At 37.4% G+C, this 17,476-nt stretch overlaps 2 protein-coding genes across 2 annotated transcripts; one reads left to right on the forward strand and one right to left on the reverse strand.

Annotated features, from left to right (window-relative positions):
- Window positions 1-1,143: 1,143 nt before the first annotated feature.
- Window positions 1,144-9,587, forward strand: LOC140778708 (LRR receptor-like serine/threonine-protein kinase ER2). Its single transcript, XM_073123546.1, has 27 exons — window positions 1,144-1,719; window positions 2,348-2,483; window positions 2,585-2,656; window positions 2,810-2,881; window positions 2,997-3,068; window positions 3,141-3,212; window positions 3,282-3,353; window positions 3,504-3,575; window positions 3,668-3,739; window positions 3,824-3,892; window positions 4,014-4,085; window positions 4,289-4,360; window positions 4,600-4,671; window positions 4,758-4,829; window positions 4,917-4,988; window positions 5,065-5,136; window positions 5,670-5,741; window positions 5,847-5,918; window positions 5,993-6,064; window positions 6,175-6,246; window positions 6,354-6,422; window positions 6,509-6,580; window positions 6,789-6,862; window positions 7,084-7,212; window positions 7,540-7,887; window positions 8,330-8,700; window positions 9,019-9,587. Exons 1-27 carry the CDS (start codon window positions 1,626-1,628, stop codon window positions 9,382-9,384), a joined length of 2,952 nt encoding a protein of 983 aa, XP_072979647.1. The 5' UTR covers window positions 1,144-1,625; the 3' UTR covers window positions 9,385-9,587.
- A 1,099-nt stretch (window positions 9,588-10,686) lies between these two features.
- LOC140777033 (uncharacterized) lies at window positions 10,687-14,773 on the reverse strand. Its single transcript, XM_073120935.1, has 9 exons — window positions 14,483-14,773; window positions 14,282-14,407; window positions 13,796-13,847; window positions 13,659-13,710; window positions 12,982-13,077; window positions 11,687-11,740; window positions 11,543-11,608; window positions 11,148-11,226; window positions 10,687-11,081 (listed from the first exon to the last, which is right to left on the reverse strand). The coding sequence occupies exons 1-9, from the start codon at window positions 14,771-14,773 to the stop codon at window positions 11,004-11,006; spliced, it is 894 nt and encodes a 297-aa protein (XP_072977036.1). The 3' UTR covers window positions 10,687-11,003.
- Window positions 14,774-17,476: the final 2,703 nt, after the last annotated feature.

Below are 17,476 nucleotides of genomic sequence, written 5' to 3' on the forward strand. Positions count from 1 at the left end.
GTAAACCGTCTCACTCAGATGACTTGTTTACACTCCTATCTTTGATCCAAGGAGATGGGTCCGAGATTATACTAATAGATTCTAATGTTTGGTTGCTATGTGCCAATGCAGCTCATAAATAAGATGGTGCTCCATCGCAATTCAAATTCAAGTGTGTTATCCACTCAACAAATTGCTTAGAGCTTACATATGGAATAGCCTGTGTGATTTGATGAACCTTTTTTTCATCATTAAATGTTTATAACGATATTTCTATATGGTTTTATAAGTGACAAAATTATTCGTACTCACAGGCCCCAGGTCATGGTGGCTAATTGGATTGCAATCGTAGAGGATGGTGACTTTAAAATATGCCCCCACCCACTAAAAAAAAAGTTAATACTCTTCGATGTACTCCTTGATTAGCATTGCAGTTTGCTACTTCATTATTTCCAAATAATTATAATAAAGATGCTACGTAAATATACGTGAACAATTCTTTATACCATTAATATGGCTTTTCAAGGTGTTAGATAACTCTATCCTAGACCCAACCCGAGTCTAACCGACGAGTCTAGGATGTTAGGTTATGCCTAACATGAGCTGGTCATTATCACTCTGTACTCAGCGTGGAATTGTACCCATTTAAAAAAAAATTAATCATGAGTTCATATAGGTTAGAACGTACAAAGCTCAAACCATACTAAATATTAATTCTGACATAATTATATAGGAAAAATAGAATCCATGATCGAGTGGCAGCTTAATAGCTTATCCATTCCCTTTTTATTACCTCCCAACTCACTGTCAACGTAGTTACATACGACAGATAGCACAAGGTTATTATATATATATATATATATTTATTTATATTTAAAAGAGGACAGAGAGCAGCAGTTATTAGCAGCCGTAACGGGATAGCAGTAATTGTTACAGCGTTGAGGGAAAACATGATTGGACTTGATGTCGATATATTCCATCCCCTCGCGTTTCCCCCTCCTCGTTTCTCACCAAGATTCATATCTCTCTCTCTCTCTCATCAAACCCATGGTAGAAAATATATACCAGTGTATAGAATTACCTTCCACCCCGTAGTTAGTTTGGTTAAATCCCAACGAAAGAAAAGAAACAAAAGAAAGCGGAAAAGAACAGCCCTGCCACCCTTCTGCAGCTCTGCTCATCCATACCTCTCTCTCTCTCTCACTAAGAGCGAGAAGGAAAAAAACATAGAGATGAGAGAGAAAGAGATCTAGAGAGAGAAAGACAGATGGATAGAGAGAGAGCAGATAGAAAGAAGAGTATGGCGTGTATTTAGAGACGCTGCCACATCGATGTGACGGGTCAGGCAAACCCTTCGTGATCCCATCCTCTCTCTCTCTCTACATCCAAAATCCTCTCTCCACTCCCCTCTCCCCTCTCTCTCACTCTCTCTCTCTACGTCCATAGCTCTTTCTATCTCTAGCAGCAGAGCATTGGGAAATGGCTACGAGCTCTACGAAACCACCTCCATTCCCCTACAAGAAGCTTCTTTAACCGCTCCTGGCTCCGGGGCGCTTCTCTCCGTGGCGAAGCTAGTTTCGGAGGATGAGATACTCGCGTCGCGGATCTTTTACGGTGACCCGACTCGGTTTGTAGCGGTGGAGGCCATGGCGGCGGGCTGGTGGTGGGAGCAACTTGTGCTTGCTCTTCTGGTCATCTGTGCGGTTTGGAGCACCGCGTACGGCGCTGATGCCACTGACGGTAAGCTTACCAAGGAAATGCGGGGCTCGTCTTCTCAAAGCTCTGGTTCATGGAGAATAAAAATACCTTCCTTTCTGGTTTCTTTCGAAGTTTTGAGGCTTACCCTCTTCGCTTTATCTCCTATTTCTTAGTTCTTCGTGCAATATTCTCTAATGGCTACCCAATCTAGGAAGAGAACAATGGAAGATAACACTATCCCAAGTGTATCTCCTAATATTTTATTCTAAATCTCTGTTCAGATAGAAGATTGCATCCTCTTATTATTTTATTATTGGGAAAGTACACCTTTCTGGTTCTATAGTTAATTGTCTCTATTTTTTTACTCGACCCCGGATTAAGGAGCTCAAATTCATTTCTTTATACTACCTTCTTATCTTATGTTTCATTTTCCATAGTCATCTTCAACCCCATTAACGAAAACTATACCTTTTCCCATTGACTTCTGTTCATCTTTTGCATAGTATGCTACTCATTTGGGAGTTACACCATTATCATCAACCAAAATATATATAGTTAAAGCTTGAACTTTTCACCTAGATCATGATTTGCATGGATCTTTTGTTGGGCTGCTCAAAGGTACGTTGTACAATCACTAACTGGTCGAATCTGAGATTGAAATTTCTCTCAGGGGCAACACTATCAGAGATCAAGAAGTCGTTCCGCAATGTGGATAACATATTGTATGACTGGAGCGAGTCGTCTTCGGACTATTGTTCATGGCGAGGGGTTATCTGTGACAATGTTACCTTCAATGTCGTTTCTCTGTAAGAACTTTTTTCTCTTGTCGGCTCGTTTCTTGGGATATAGATCTCCCCCTCTTACTGGATCCCTTTTTCGGCGTCTTTGCCACTTTAAAAAAATGCAGCAACTTATCGGGTTTGAATCTTGATGGGGAGATCTCACCAGCTATTGGAAATCTGAAGAGTCTTGTATCAATGTACAGCCAATCATCCCTGTTATATTTCGACTGTCATTAGCATTGTGAAATAGTGCTGCTATATGCAATTTTAAGCTAATAATAGCGATAAAGTTGTCTTATGCTAATACTCTTTTCTTCATATATTGTTTCTTTTGTGTGCTGTTAACGCAGTGATCTTAAGGCTAATCGTTTATCCGGACAGATTCCAGATGAAATTGGTGATTGTTCGTCGCTAAAGTCGCTGTAAGTCCAATTCCTTGTAACTTTTTCATTTGCTGCTGGTAAATTTTCCCTCTTAGCTGGATCAAGTTGGTAGGCATCCTTATGTCATCTTGTCTTTCTTGGTGTGGTCTTGCAGGGACTTATCGTTCAACAATATCTACGGCGACATACCATTTTCCATATCAAAGTTAAAGCAGCTGGAAACATTGTAAGTCTTCTTAATGAGTACGCACAGTAATTTGCATTATTAGGGACCTACAGCTGATGTTTCGTCAATCAGGATCTTAAAGAACAACCAACTCATTGGGCCTATACCATCAACATTGTCCCAGATACCTAACTTGAAGATTCTGTAAGTTCGCCGTTTCTTTATTTTTCCATTATATCTTGTGTGGAGTATATCTGATCCGCCTGCCATCAGGGACTTAGCTCAAAACAAGCTAAGCGGAGAAATCCCTAGGCTCATTTATTGGAATGAAGTTCTCCAGTACTTGTGAGTATTTCTTGGTTCCCTGTGTTCCAAATCAACAAGTGCCACTTCTACAACTAGCTATCTTTGCTCTCTCCAGCTAATGTCTAATAGGTTAATCGAATGGTATGCAATTTTAATAAACTGGTACCCAAAATCCCTGATTTTTACCAGGGGACTGCGTGGAAATAACTTGGAAGGAACCCTATCTCCAGATATGTGCCAGTTAACTGGGCTTTGGTACTTGTGAGTCCCATCGTTCTAAACTTTTCCTGACAAGTTTCATGCATGCATCCTTGCATTTGGTCTGGAATGATAGATATCCTACTGTTCTGCAGTGATGTCAAGAACAATAGTTTAACAGGAAGTATACCTCAGAGTATTGGAAACTGTACAAGCTTTCAGGTTTTGTACGTATTAAGCCTTCTGGATCACCTAATTTGTTGACCTTTCCAAATATGAAGGTTTGGTTATAACTAATCATTTTGATTCAGGGATTTGTCTTACAATCAGCTAACTGGTGAAATTCCCTTCAACATTGGATTTTTGCAAGTTGCTACATTGTAGGTGGCTGTGAAACTCTACTGAAATGCATGTCCTCAGTTTCTCTTTAGTGCTAATCGTAAACATATTTCCTTGTGTAAATCAAGTCGTCAAGAATTTCATTCTGCCATTTTGTACCAGGTCGCTACAAGGCAACAAATTTTCTGGGCTTATTCCATCTGTCATTGGTCTTATGCAGGCTCTTGCAGTGCTGTAAGTTAATAAATTTTTTTAAAATTTAGTAACACTTTGCAATGCACCTGCTTTTCCTTAACAGAAATATTCACACAAAATTTGGTTTGCATAATGAAATTGACTTAAGTGCAAATACCCGACATGCTAGCAAAAACTTTTTTTTTTGTCTGCATTTAAATGTTACTCAATGGTTCTTTTATCTTCTACGTTTTTCGCTGCAGAGATCTGAGCTGCAATCTTTTAAGTGGTCCTATTCCACCTATTTTAGGGAACTTGACATACACTGAGAAACTGTAAGTTTGTGACTTGCTGTGTATTTCTCTTATATATCAGCTTACATCTTGATGCTATCAGTTTATTTTCTTTATACTTAAGTACAAAATTCACTCTAGTTAGAAGCATTTTCTCTCAAAAAAATGTTGTTACATGTTTTCAACTGTGGATAGGCCTCAAAATACTGGGGCTCATAATCTTGACAATTTCAATTTGGTATCATCTGTCATTGTTGGACAATAAGACTTCTGATCGACAGGTACTTACAAGGAAATAGACTAACTGGACCAATTCCACCAGAGCTTGGCAACATGACGAGACTTCATTACCTGTAAGTGTACTGACCTTATTCTGTCTCCAAAAGAAAATTCTGAAAACTGGTATGGTTTTCCAAGGTAACGTATTTTAATTCTGCAGGGAACTTAATGATAACCAGCTCACCGGGCAAATTCCACCAGAGCTTGGAAAGCTCGCAGACTTGTTTGACTTGTAAGTTTGTCCCTGAACATTGTGGTTAGTAGTTATAGATTTTAATTGAAAACTAGAATGTTATACTTGTTATGAATATTCTTGCAGAAATATTGCAAATAACAATCTTAATGGGCCAATCCCTGATAACCTGAGTTCCTGTGTGAACCTCAATAGCTTGTAAGGATCATGTTTAGAAATTTTTCCTCTTAAAAATTTTATATTCTCCATTTTTATTTTTATTTTTTTTCTGCAGCAATGCACATGGCAATAAGTTGAATGGAACCATACCAGGCTCATTAAAAAAGCTTGAGAGCATGACTTACTTGTGAGTATGCCTTAGTTTTTACTTATGCGTCGATTTTGAATCTTCTTGTTTATCTGCTTCTTTTATTGTCAAGGAGGATGTTAGCATTTTTGTGATCGATCAGTCTGAATTATCGATGTGAAGTCCACTAGTAGTTTGTTAATCTAATAGGCTGTTGCATACCTAGCCTGATGGATCACTTTAATGGAGTTCACTTGTCTTTGCTGCATGTTCACTTCTAGCCTGGTGCTTGCATGTTTACTTTAGTGCTTTACTGGAGTTGTACATTTGCTATTTGTTACCTTGGAAGAACCACTTGACCAATAATGAATAAGACATGCTCTCATTAGTCTACTGAGAAGCCCTTCAGTAACTATCTATTATTAGTTTGATGATATCGATCTCTCCTAGTTAGCACTCTGCATTCAACTATAATGCATAATCATGTGCTGTATCCATGGTTAGTCTACTTTGTCATTGTTCTTCTGCTTGTACTGAAGATCATATACCCAATCAAGATTAAATGATTGCATATATTTTTATGTTTGCTGCAGGAATATATCGTCCAATAATTTGAAAGGTCCTATTCCAATTGAACTATCAAGGATTAGTAATTTAGATACTCTGTAAGTATGACTGGTTTACAGGATGTGGCATGTTTTGTGGGAAATAAATGTTATGCATCTTCCGGCTGTTTGATATTTCTTGACAATAAGCTGAATTTTGACCAGTGATATTTCGTCTAACAAGATAAGCGGTCCCATCCCATCCTCCATTGGTGGTTTAGAACATCTCTTAAAATTGTAAGACTTGTCATTAAAATATTTTATGTTCTCTTTTGCATTGTGTCTTTACAGCTGTCGTTGTTATTATCCAGGAACCTGAGCAACAATCTCCTTGTCAGCTATATTCCATCTGAGTTTGGAAACTTAAGGAGTATAATGGAGATGTAAGAACATTTTGTCAAGCATTTGGAACCTTTAATTTTCATGGCAATTTATTTTATTTCAGTTTGGTGGATTCTGATGCTTAATTTTCTTTGGAAATCTTGTGTTATAGTGATTTGTCAAATAATCACATCTCGGGCCTAATTCCCCAGGAACTTGGACTGTTGCAGAATCTTATCTCACTGTTAGTCCTAAACTTGTAGTCATCTCTTTTACTCATGTTTACAATGAATACCGAACTAAGCAAAAAATGGAAGTAATTTGCCATCATTTTTTACTTATTTTTTTCAGGAATATAGAGAACAACAATATATCAGGTGAAATTATGTCACTTATGAATTGTATCAGCCTTACTGTCCTGTAAGCCAACCAGCTCTGAGCTCTTTAAGGTTGTTAGTTGATTTTAATAGTAGCTGACACTTTCTGCTTTGTTTTAATGGAAACAGAAACGTATCTTACAACAATTTGGTTGGTGTAATTCCCACGGACAACAATTTCTCTAGATTTTCACCTGATAGGTATGATGCAGTGATGATTGCCAAATCTTAATACTGGCATTTGCTTGTCTACATCCCTTGTTCTAGTATTTTCTTGCTGAAGTTGTAATGTTGGATTTAGTTGACTATAATTGTTTTCATACCTATTGTTGAACCAAATCATGCCTAACGATTGTTGATCTTAATTTTGTCTCTTATGAAATTCTTATATTTTCTGTGCTGGTTTCAGCTTTCTAGGTAATCCTGGGCTTTGTGGCTATTGGCTTAGTTCCTCATGTCATTCATCTCATCCACCTGAGAGAGGTAGGAATACTTAATTTGGTTTGACAATTACAGTAATTTGGCGGACCTTCGATCCCTACAACTGTAATTATTCATTTGCATCCTAGTTATAATAATCTTAGATGTGTTGTTTGAAGTATCACTTCGATGATTAGACAATTTGAAAATTCTGCATAAAGGATTAGGATCCGGAAGCAGCAGCCCTGGCTAATTCCTCTCTTTTCCTGCAATCATTTATGCAGCTTCAATATCAAAAGCTGCAATTCTTGGAATTGCCGTCGGTTCGCTGGTGATCCTACTAATGATCCTAGTAGCTGCTTGTAGACCACATAGTCCTCCCCCTTTCCCTGACGGTTCAATAAACAAACCAGGTAAATTGATCTGTAATAACATCTTCTACCATTGCATTTTTTATAACTATGTTATTGCAAATTGTCTATGCAATATTAGTGCTGCTTATTATGTTAATGCCTCTTTTTTCTGATTTTGTCTTCATTAATATTTGTTCAAATGTGATGATAATTTCACACTTAATCCCATATGATATAAGTCATGAAGCTGTTCTTAGTTGAAAGATTATTCTGTAAGGTTTGCACCAGAATATCTAGACTTGTACATATAGAGGCCATTTTTCCTTCAATATGTCCAGCTATTCTTCAGTCACCTTGTTATATGATTAAAAGTATTTGCTCTTGCAGTTAACACTATTTCTCCAAAGCTGGTGATTCTTCACATGAATATGGCCCTTCACGTATATGAAGACATTATGAGGATGACCGAGAATTTGAGTGAGAAGTATATAATAGGTTATGGTGCATCAAGCACAGTCTACAAGTGTGAGCTAAAGAACTGTAAACCAGTGGCTATAAAGAGGCTGTACTCTCACTATCCTCAAAGCATAAAGGAATTTCAGACTGAGCTGGACACTGTTGGGAGCATCAAACACCGAAACTTGGTTAGCCTCCAAGGATACTCTTTATCTCCAGCAGGCAATCTTCTTTTCTATGATTACATGGAGAATGGAAGCCTCTGGGATCTTCTACATGGTATGGATAGGTGCATAATCTTCCATGTTTTCATTGAATGTTTTTGCATACTTGGCATTTTAAACAGCACGGGCACTCTAATAGATTGGTTTAGTTAGCCTTCTTGCCATCTCTGTGTAACCCTTTTGCTTAAAAGTTCTCTTCTATATGATTGATAGTCAAACCTGGAGTATAAATTTTGGTTGAACATATTGAATGGCATCAGTCACTGAGCAATCTTGAAGTTTTGGAAAGTAGATATCATTCATAAAATAGCAGTACCTGTTTCTAGTGAAGCAAACCCTATATCTGCATGGTAGTAATTTAATAGCACATGGTTGAGTGTTATGTTATTAGCTAAAATAGTTACCAGCTGTAATAGATGTCCTTGAGGACCATAATCTCAGTAGAAAATTATTATTGCTACCTAACTATTTGAAAATATTGTTTTTGGCTTTTGCAGGATCAGCTAAAAAGAAAAAGCTTGATTGGGATTCTCGTCTTCAGATTGCACTTGGAGCTGCTCAGGGTCTGGCTTATCTTCACCATGATTGTAGCCCTCGCATAATCCACAGGGATGTTAAGTCCTCAAACATTCTTTTGGACAAGGACTATGAGGCTCATCTCACTGATTTTGGCATTGCAAAGAGCTTATGTGTTTCCAAGTCCCATACATCAACATATGTCATGGGCACAATTGGTTATATTGATCCAGAGTATGCCCGCACATCCCGCCTCAATGAGAAATCTGATGTTTACAGTTATGGCATTGTCCTGCTTGAGCTCCTAACCGGAAGAAAGGCAGTAGATAACGAATCTAATCTGCATCACTTGGTAACTATTGTTTCCTTATTTTCTCATTTGTTCCTTAGATAATTGGTATCCTTTTGAACTGAAATGTGCTTCTCAATTATGATACAGTAATCATTATTGGTTTGTAACTGCTAATGGGACCCTCATGCTGAAACCTATCATGTGGATTCTTTATCTGCAGTATGCTCAGTCGCTATGTGATGTTTGTAGCGTAGTACTATTATTATTGTACTAGTGTCACCTAAAGCTAGTCGAGCTTTTCAAGAACCAATGAGTTGTATGACAAAGCTGTTTGTGGCCATTAATTGCTAATGCAGACGCTTCCAAATTGTTCCACAGATACTTTCAAAGGCGGCAAGCAATGCAGTCATGGAGACAGTGGATCCGGACATCTCTTCCACCTGCAAAGATCTAGGGGAGGTAAAGAAGGTTTTTCAGCTGGCCCTCCTCTGCACTAAAAGGCAGCCATTGGATCGTCCAACCATGCATGAGGTAACTCGAGTTCTGGGATGCTTAGTCCAGTCAAGTCCAACACCGAAAACACCGCAGACTCTTGCACTACCACCACCCTCGGTGCCAAGCTACATTAACGAGTACTCCAACCTAAAGAACCCCAACGCCCTTACTTGCCCTGCCTCTATGAGCACATCCGATGCCCAGCTCTTCCTCAAGTTTGGCGAGGTGATATCTCAGAACTCTGAGTAATTCTCGTGGTTACTCATCTGTCACATTTCTACAGAAGGTAAAGATCAAATGCTGCCTAGTGATTACTGTACAAATCGGTATCCTTTTTGTATCTTTTTTTGTCAACCCTTTTTTGTCTGTCATTTGTAGCATTGGAAACATGTGAACTGGATTGAATAGTCTTGGATAGTATCAAGAAAAGGTAGTTGGTAATGCTGTTTAAAGTTGAGGAAGTGACTAGTGGGTGGGGTTGTGGCCCTTGTGGGACTCACTGTGAGTACCCGGGATGTGTATAGTAGTAGTACATTTGCTTGTCTCTGGGATGGAAAAAGCTTCTTGTCATTGTGCCCGGGATGGTAAATAATTTACTGATCAATAGTGACCGGCCTTAGCTGTAGTCTGAGTTCTTTGGGGAGCCGTGATGATTGATTTATGTGGTCCTTGCAATCTGACATGGGGGGGTGGATCCTCGTGATAGAGGTGCTGCTTGTGGCTTGGGAAGTTATGGCCAATCTAATGAGGTGGGGTTGCTAAAGATTGGAAATTTCCTGAGAGGAGGTGGAACCTTTTGGCTGTGGATGTTGATGGGCCCCCAATCTCTGGCTTGTGGTCCTTGTGATACTGATTTGGTTGGGAGTATTTGGTGACGACGAGTTGAAAGTATTTGTATTTGGTCGAGTCCCCAAACTAGTTCTTTTTCCATTTAAGTGAATATGCACAGTGAGCCAAATGACAGGTTTTAAATTTAACATAATGCCAGTGTTTTCCTAAGCTTTCAAGGGAAAATTTGACCTCCAGATTCCACTCAAATCAATTGAAACCCGTAAACCAAAATATCAACTCTTCACATGAGCTGAAACGAACTGGGAACAATATCTAGAACTTGAACGCGGCCATTAAATCAATAACAAAAGGTCATGTCCTTGCAGGTTTTGAAGTTCCGGAATCTGTGAGTTTATCAACGAAGACCACGAGTGGGAAAAAGAGGGAAAAAACAGTAGTTCTTTGTTCACAACTTTCCAATAAACAGGAGTAATCTGCAGAAATACACTTGCATGTCTCCTATAGCACGGTTGGAAGAAATTCCTGTTTTCAAAGGCATTAACTTCAGAAAATTCAGCAATAGAGTCAAATATCAGACATAGGAGGCTCAGAAAGTGTAGATATTTCTTCCGCACGGTGTCGAAATCTGAGCGCAAACTGTAATAAACTCTGTTGATTTTACTATTGACAGTCCAAAACTTGAGGTTACTCCATCAAAGAGAAGCAGCAACTCGCTAGTAAAGGTGAACTGTCCAACCAACCACGGTAAAATGCACAAACGGCAAGAAACAAGGAGCTATAACATTCAAAAATTAATAGTCAAAAGGTGGGATTCCTTTTCTTGCGTAAATACACTGCATTATATAGGCAACAACCGAACGTTCTCGCACTAAACATTGGATTTGACACATCACAAGGGAGATGAGGTTAACAGGAGTAAACTCTCTTTTATATTCTTGATTAATACACGACATCTCTCGTATTACTGTTGATACAATCGGATGTAGATAATTGCTGCCAAAAAGAGGAGGGGAACGAGATAAAATAATTTCTCTCGAGAGGCATCTGAATATCGCTACCACATGCAGTAAAAGGTTCTATGCTGAAAGCAATGTCAACGAGAAAAACAGGAGAAGGGCCAGTGTGAAACAGAAACCTGCAATCGCTGCAAATGCCTGCAAGGATGGAAAAAAGAGGTGTAATTATCTCAAAGACATAAATATTGAATATCTGAAGTTTACCTTCCCTTGTGACTCAAATTTGAACTTGATTGTGAACCAGGACAATCCTCGATCAACAAAAGGAGCTAAGGCCAGGGCCCTATATCAGGCAATTAGATCATTCAAAGTTAGGGGATCTTAATGAAATAAATCAATTATAGCCTATACTTCTAGATGATCCTCTTAATATATCTTATTCGGACGAAACTCAATGCCCCCACATTTCATTGCCAAAGTTTGTGTCTAGGAAAACCATGGTTTTTGCTATATAGCAGATCGCCAGATATATTAACCGGAATAGGTGATATGATCGTATCTAAGAAGTATTTGAATTACCCAATCAGAGGTAGAATAAATTGCCAGGAGCATCAACAGTGAAACACTTCAGTTAAATGAGTTTGTTTAAGCAAACTAACCCTCCTGCTCGTATAATTTTGGTAACTTGGCTGCCAGCCCATACCATTGCCATTATTTTGAGGAATCTGTAGGATGATGAAAAGCACCACCTCTTGTGAGAAACTATAAGCAATGTTATAAATAATAATTTCTTTACTCATTACCTTTCAACAGCTGCAGCATAACCCATTCTACCAGGAGCTGGGGCGAAGTAAAACCTGGAAAGTGAAATAATATACAGCATCAAACCTTAAGGAACGTGATTGGGATAACAGTATCATCAAAGTTGTTGTGGGTACACATGGACAAGATAAAATCAACAACACAGAGGTACACATATACATGCACAGAACAACCAAACACATACTATTATGAATTTATGATCAATGAGTTGGACAATATAGGCAAAGTAAATGAGGCCTGTCAACTCAGAAAGCCAAGAAAAGATTGGCCAGATGAAAATTTTGAACGTCTTGGCCTATAAAATCTTGTAGCTTCAAGTTCTTACAATATATTTTCATGCTATATCTAAATCCAAATAGACAAGCATATTTGTCACAGTTTGTATAATAATTACCCTCAACCAGATTCAAGAAAATCCTAAATATAATTCAACCTAGTTAGAAATCTGAAATAAGTGATTTATGAACCAGAGGGTACATGCTAAAACGAGAGTGAACCAAGCAGCTTGTAGCAGTTTTACATAAAAACCTGACTTTTAGTCACATATATGAGGTCTTTATAATATCTTTTCTATAAAATGTGAGTGAGGTCAGCAGAAGCATGATCAAAATAAAGAGCATAATTATCCCAATGTTTGAAGAATCAGAGGTGATTCAAAGTAATGTATGTTTAGGTTTTCCTAAAATAACTGAACTTACTGAACAACATCAAAAGTTCAAAACTGTTCATAGAATTATCCTGATGTTATGGTGATTTAAGGAATCTCAGCATGACGGAACTGTAGTGCATACTGATGGAATTTCAATTAGTAGATTGAATGGATTCAGTGAAAATTCAATTAAAAACACAGAATGAAAGTGTTTCTCAACAATCTCGCAAGCATATATGATTCATGAACTTTAACTTTGACATTTCCCTAGTTTGAATGTTTTGGTTGTGATGTTACCTACACACAGATAGCGACAAAGTGAGATAGAACATTTATTGTACTACAAATGCCTATAACCCCCTGAATCTAAAGTGCTGATTAGATAGTGGCACTGAATGTTCTTACTTCATGGATATATTTATGATATAATGTCAGGCAATCTCTAGATTTTTCACCTCACCTTTTTTTGCCTAATATCTGTATTTTGAAACAGTAAGTATACATGTAGATAACATTTCTCTTGCTGTTTCTGTAACAACATCAGTTAAGTGTTAACCAAGAACTTATAGTTTCGTTCAAAAGTATCTAGATGAATAAAAGACTACATGTGACTTGACTTGAACTCACCAAACCAAGAGAAAAGTGGTAAGATAATAGATGGTATTAAGCAGCCCATATGACAATACTCCTGCAACACCGTATCTCCTTAATTTCAGCAACAATCTGGAAAAAGCAGATGAGATTTTACTCCTGTCAGATGCAACAGAATATCTGAAGAAAGCACAAAAAAGCTAAGGAAGCTGTATGCCCTTCATTCCAAATCAAAACACACTCAAACTCATCTCAAGCACGATAATTTCTATAATATAAGAATGCAAAAATCAAAAGAAAATTTCTCATATAAATGAAACAAGAAAATATGGTGCTTTCAACATGACATTTCAAGGTAATATAATATGCATATTTAAGACTAGCAAGAATCTGGTACTGTCAAGAAAGTTTCTGTTCAATAGACTCCAAGTGACTAATTAATTGTGCCCATGGTAAGATTCCCTTTGCAAAGGTGAACATCGGCATGTTCAAGAAGAGGGGAATGGAAGCAAAGAACATGCAATCCCTTTTTATATCTTCCATTCTTGTAATACTAGAGCACTTGATCGATTCATACTCTTCTATAACAATTCAAGTTGAGTACCTTGAGTTACTTCCAAAAAACAGAGGACCAAATTTAATACATAAGAAATCTAGAAGCCTTATTCTTCTGTAGAAAATAAGCGTTGTGTAAACAGTAAGGTGTAAAATACTCATTAGATGAAAAGGGTTTCACAGACTGTTTGCTGTCACCTTTCCCTGAACCTATGACAAAAATAAAAAAGAAAGGCCATAAGTTCTAAATAAATCCAGGGAAAATGATGATTCAAAGTGTGAAGAACATCATTACCACTAGAATCTACAGATGACTCATGAGTATCTCCAACAGGTGTTGAATCCACCTGACACGAAATAGCTCAGTGATAAGCAACCAATCTGAACAAAACATAAAAGTTAATCAATTTAATACTATGGACCTCTACTGCAGAGTAGAAAGACATCTTAAACCGTTCATATATCCAACCGTGAAACTATCTGACAGTAACAGGTTAGAAGACATATATTCTGTTTATTCCAGATAAGTTTATTACCTTCTATGCTTAACTTCACCGGTAGAGCCAGATGTTCCATTGAGTTCAAATGAACTCTTCATTTCCTTCCAAATCTTTCTACACATTTAGCATTCATTTGATTTACACGTTCTTATAAAATTATACACCCAAATGTATTGCAACTATCCTACCATTCCCAATTAGCCTAGTGAAAGAATTATAGACAACCGATCGAGACCTTCTAATTTCCAAAGGACTCAAGAAGAAGAACAGAGGAATCTCACCTCACTCTGGTCCCTCTCGGAGCAGCGATTTGGAGCTACGAGCAGTTCCAAAGAAGAACGCATCAGCTTCCTTCGGATACCGAACGAAACCCTAGACAAGCCCGGCAGAGAGAGGCCATTGCGGACCTGCACGTTGGTTTCGCTCGTATTAGAGAGAAGGAAGATGGAGGAGAAAGAGGAGACAGTGGTGAAAAGTCTTACGCCCACCGGCGGTGACGGGATCCAGTGGTCGGTGAAACGCAGCGACACTGACGACATCTTTGGAGTGCGAGGGTCGAAGTCCGAAGGGCAAAAGGGAGAGCGAGCTGGAAGGCGGGAGGCTATAGGTGGAGTCTTGTTGTGATCCTCACCGTCGAATAGTTGGAGGGATATTCCCAGCCGTTGGATTTGCTTCGCAGGCCTCTGATGGAGGCGGCCCATAAGAGTTAACCCACAGAAGAAGTCCTTATTCTTAACCTCTTTCCTATTGAGAGGAAATTTGACTAGTCTCATTCAATTAAATGTTGCTAATGATTCATACTTTGTAAACTAATGTAAAATTCTGCATTCGATTATTAATTTAACCCTAAATTGATTTACTTATAGACTTCTACTTACTACCATATGAATGGATTCAAATATTAACCATGAATTCATATAGTTAATCTGACCATTATTGTAGCTAAACAAAACAAAACAAAACAAAAAAAGTTTTTCGTAGTAACTTCATTGGTATACATATGTCTTCTGGATTCAAGTCGATAAATTAACAAGCAATACTAGTAAAGGTTGAAAGGTTGGCATATCAGGAGATTGATATTGAACATATAAACTGAAAGGCTTGATATGCCCCAGATATGTATAGAGGTCCACGTAGAAGAAGGCTTTACTTCAACAAACCTTGAATGCAAAACGTGAATGTGGTAGGAGATATAGTTGAAACTGGATGAGTAAAACAACAAAAAGAGAGAGAACCTTATGACCTCTCCAAGTGGTAGAAGGTCTTACTTAATGAGTATCTCGACATGATTCACAATCATATCTTAAAGGTGCTATATTAAATACCTTTAACCTTTTTGAAGCATAACATGCAATCTTCTTCCTACTCATATATCTAAAGGCACACCGTATGAAATTTATAACTAATGCCGGCATAGCAACAGTGTCTGTATATGTCTGTGTGTGTGGGTGTGTGTATACATATATAAATTTAAATTACATGCATATGTTAAGCATCTACTCAATAAATAACTAGATCAGGGTGATGCTCAGCTCTAACACTCTAGTCTTTAAAATAATCGTTCAGTTTTATACTTAGTTCTACTACTTTTTACAGAGAAATGATCTAATTTTGTTTCTATGTGCCCTTACATACATAGTTTCATTTTTATCTAATATCAGATATGAGATATGATATACCATATTAGATGTAAGGACATTTTATTTAATCTGTAATGAATGATCACAAGAACTTGGAAGTTTGCACTAGTCATGGATTGTGCATATTAAGGCTATATGAATCTAGAATCTATCATATTATTCGACGAGGCACGTGCACTATCAATAATTACTTTCATATCTTTTATACATACGATCGATATTATATATCCGACAAATTTTACCTTTCGAGGATTAGATGTTAGTAAATACTCAATTTCATACCATAGTAATAAAAGCACCTTAAGTGGAAGTAAGTTTCAACATTCTATCTGCCACCATTTTATGCAGGCATAAAAGTTGTTCCAAAATCTTAGTAATAGACCTTTTCTGACTTATTGAAAAGTATCAAATAATCTAATTACCGGAAAATGATATTCTTGAAATCGACTAGCTTGTAAGAAGCCACATCCAATTCATCTCACATCAAACAAGACGATTAGACTTGTAAAATAAGAATGCAGTTAGTAATATATGAAAACAGTTTGATAAAATATAAGTATCAGAAAATGTATGATTCACTATTGAAAGGGAATCTGTCTTAGTTTTATTGATTAATTTCTTTGACACGAATAAAGCTCTATTAAGATAGGAAGAACTTTCCTATTTTACTAGCCTAATTTAGAACAACATTATTTTATCTGTATACAACTTCATTTCTTAATTAAACATCAGAAGAGATGTTCTATGACCATTTTAGGGATTTGCAATTAATTAAGCTATAAGCAAGACGTAAGTTCCTTTTGCTGGCCTTTTATCTGAGCTTTCTAGTAATAGCCACATGTCATGTGGCTTCTTCTCTTCATATAAGATGGATTCCAATCAGTCTTGCCCTTGTTTCTACAGCACCATGGATGATGATATGACAGCTATTTTTCCTAGTGGTTTTCACACTTTGATTGTGAACGATGATCCAACATTCCTTGGCTTGGCCAAGAGGATTCTCTCATCATGCCACTACAAAGGTAAGAGTAAAGATTGAAGGTAAAACATGGCAACTGCTATTTCACAAACATGCATGTATTTGAGAATCAAATTTTACCTACAGGATCGTCTTCATCATCTCAAATCTTTTCAGAAGGAAATATGGTCTTTTGATTATCAATTTTTTTGACTTTTTATTATTTCTTTCCAAGTTTTATAGACATGTTGTCGATTACATCTAGTTGTATTTAAATATCTAGCACCCCACATTTGAACCTCATATTTTCTTACTTATAATTCAGTGGAATTCTATAGTGCCTAAATTTCAATTACAAGGGCTAATTGTAAGTGCTGCATGTTTGCTTGGTTGTGTTTGATTTGCTTTCCTTAAGAGGAACAAAGTTTTTCTTTTCAATTCGTAAGGAATATAGCTATTTCTGTACAAGCTCACATTTCTTTTGTCAACCATTAATTGCAGTGACTACATCGCATTGTGCAACCTCTGCGCTATCGATTCTCCGAGAAAGAGTTGGTGAATTTGATGTGCTTCTATCAGATGCTGACATGCCAGAGATGAGCGGCTATATGCTCCTAGATATTGTTGAGGGAGAATTAGGCATCCCAGTCATTTGTATATACTCACCACGAATATTGCTTACTATTTCGTAATTTATTGCATGTATCATTGATTGTGATAACTAATATCCTTATGTAGCATATCTTTTTGGATACAGTCGTGTCAGATGGTACAAAGAAGGAGGCTATGAGGAAAGGCATGTTAAAAGGCGCATGCTACTTTCTCAACAAGCCCCTTGATCTCAAAGAAGTAGAAAACCTTTGGAGAGTTGTAGCTTG

The sequence above is a fragment of the Typha angustifolia genome, chromosome 15 (assembly GCF_048772165.1).
Source record: "Typha angustifolia cultivar Huaian chromosome 15, ASM4877216v1, whole genome shotgun sequence".
NCBI lineage: Eukaryota > Viridiplantae > Streptophyta > Magnoliopsida > Poales > Typhaceae > Typha > Typha angustifolia.

Bases quoted from the DNA above. Each gene is read 5' to 3' on its own strand.
- LOC140778708 (XM_073123546.1), top strand. From the start codon at position 1,626: ATGGCGGCGGGCTGGTGGTGGGAGCAACTTGTGCTTGCTCTTCTGGTC. The intron at 3,354-3,503 runs GTGAGTATTTCT...GATTTTTACCAG, and splicing joins AATGAAGTTCTCCAGTACTT to GGGACTGCGTGGAAATAACT. The intron at 7,888-8,329 runs GTATGGATAGGT...TGGCTTTTGCAG, and splicing joins CCTCTGGGATCTTCTACATG to GATCAGCTAAAAAGAAAAAG.
- LOC140777033 (XM_073120935.1), bottom strand. From the start codon at position 14,773: ATGAGACTAGTCAAATTTCCTCTCAATAGGAAAGAGGTTAAGAATAAG. The intron at 13,711-13,795 runs GTAATGATGTTC...TTTTTGTCATAG, and splicing joins GTCATCTGTAGATTCTAGTG to GTTCAGGGAAAGGTGACAGC. The intron at 13,078-13,658 runs GTATTTTACACC...TGCTTTTTCCAG, and splicing joins AAACCCTTTTCATCTAATGA to ATTGTTGCTGAAATTAAGGA.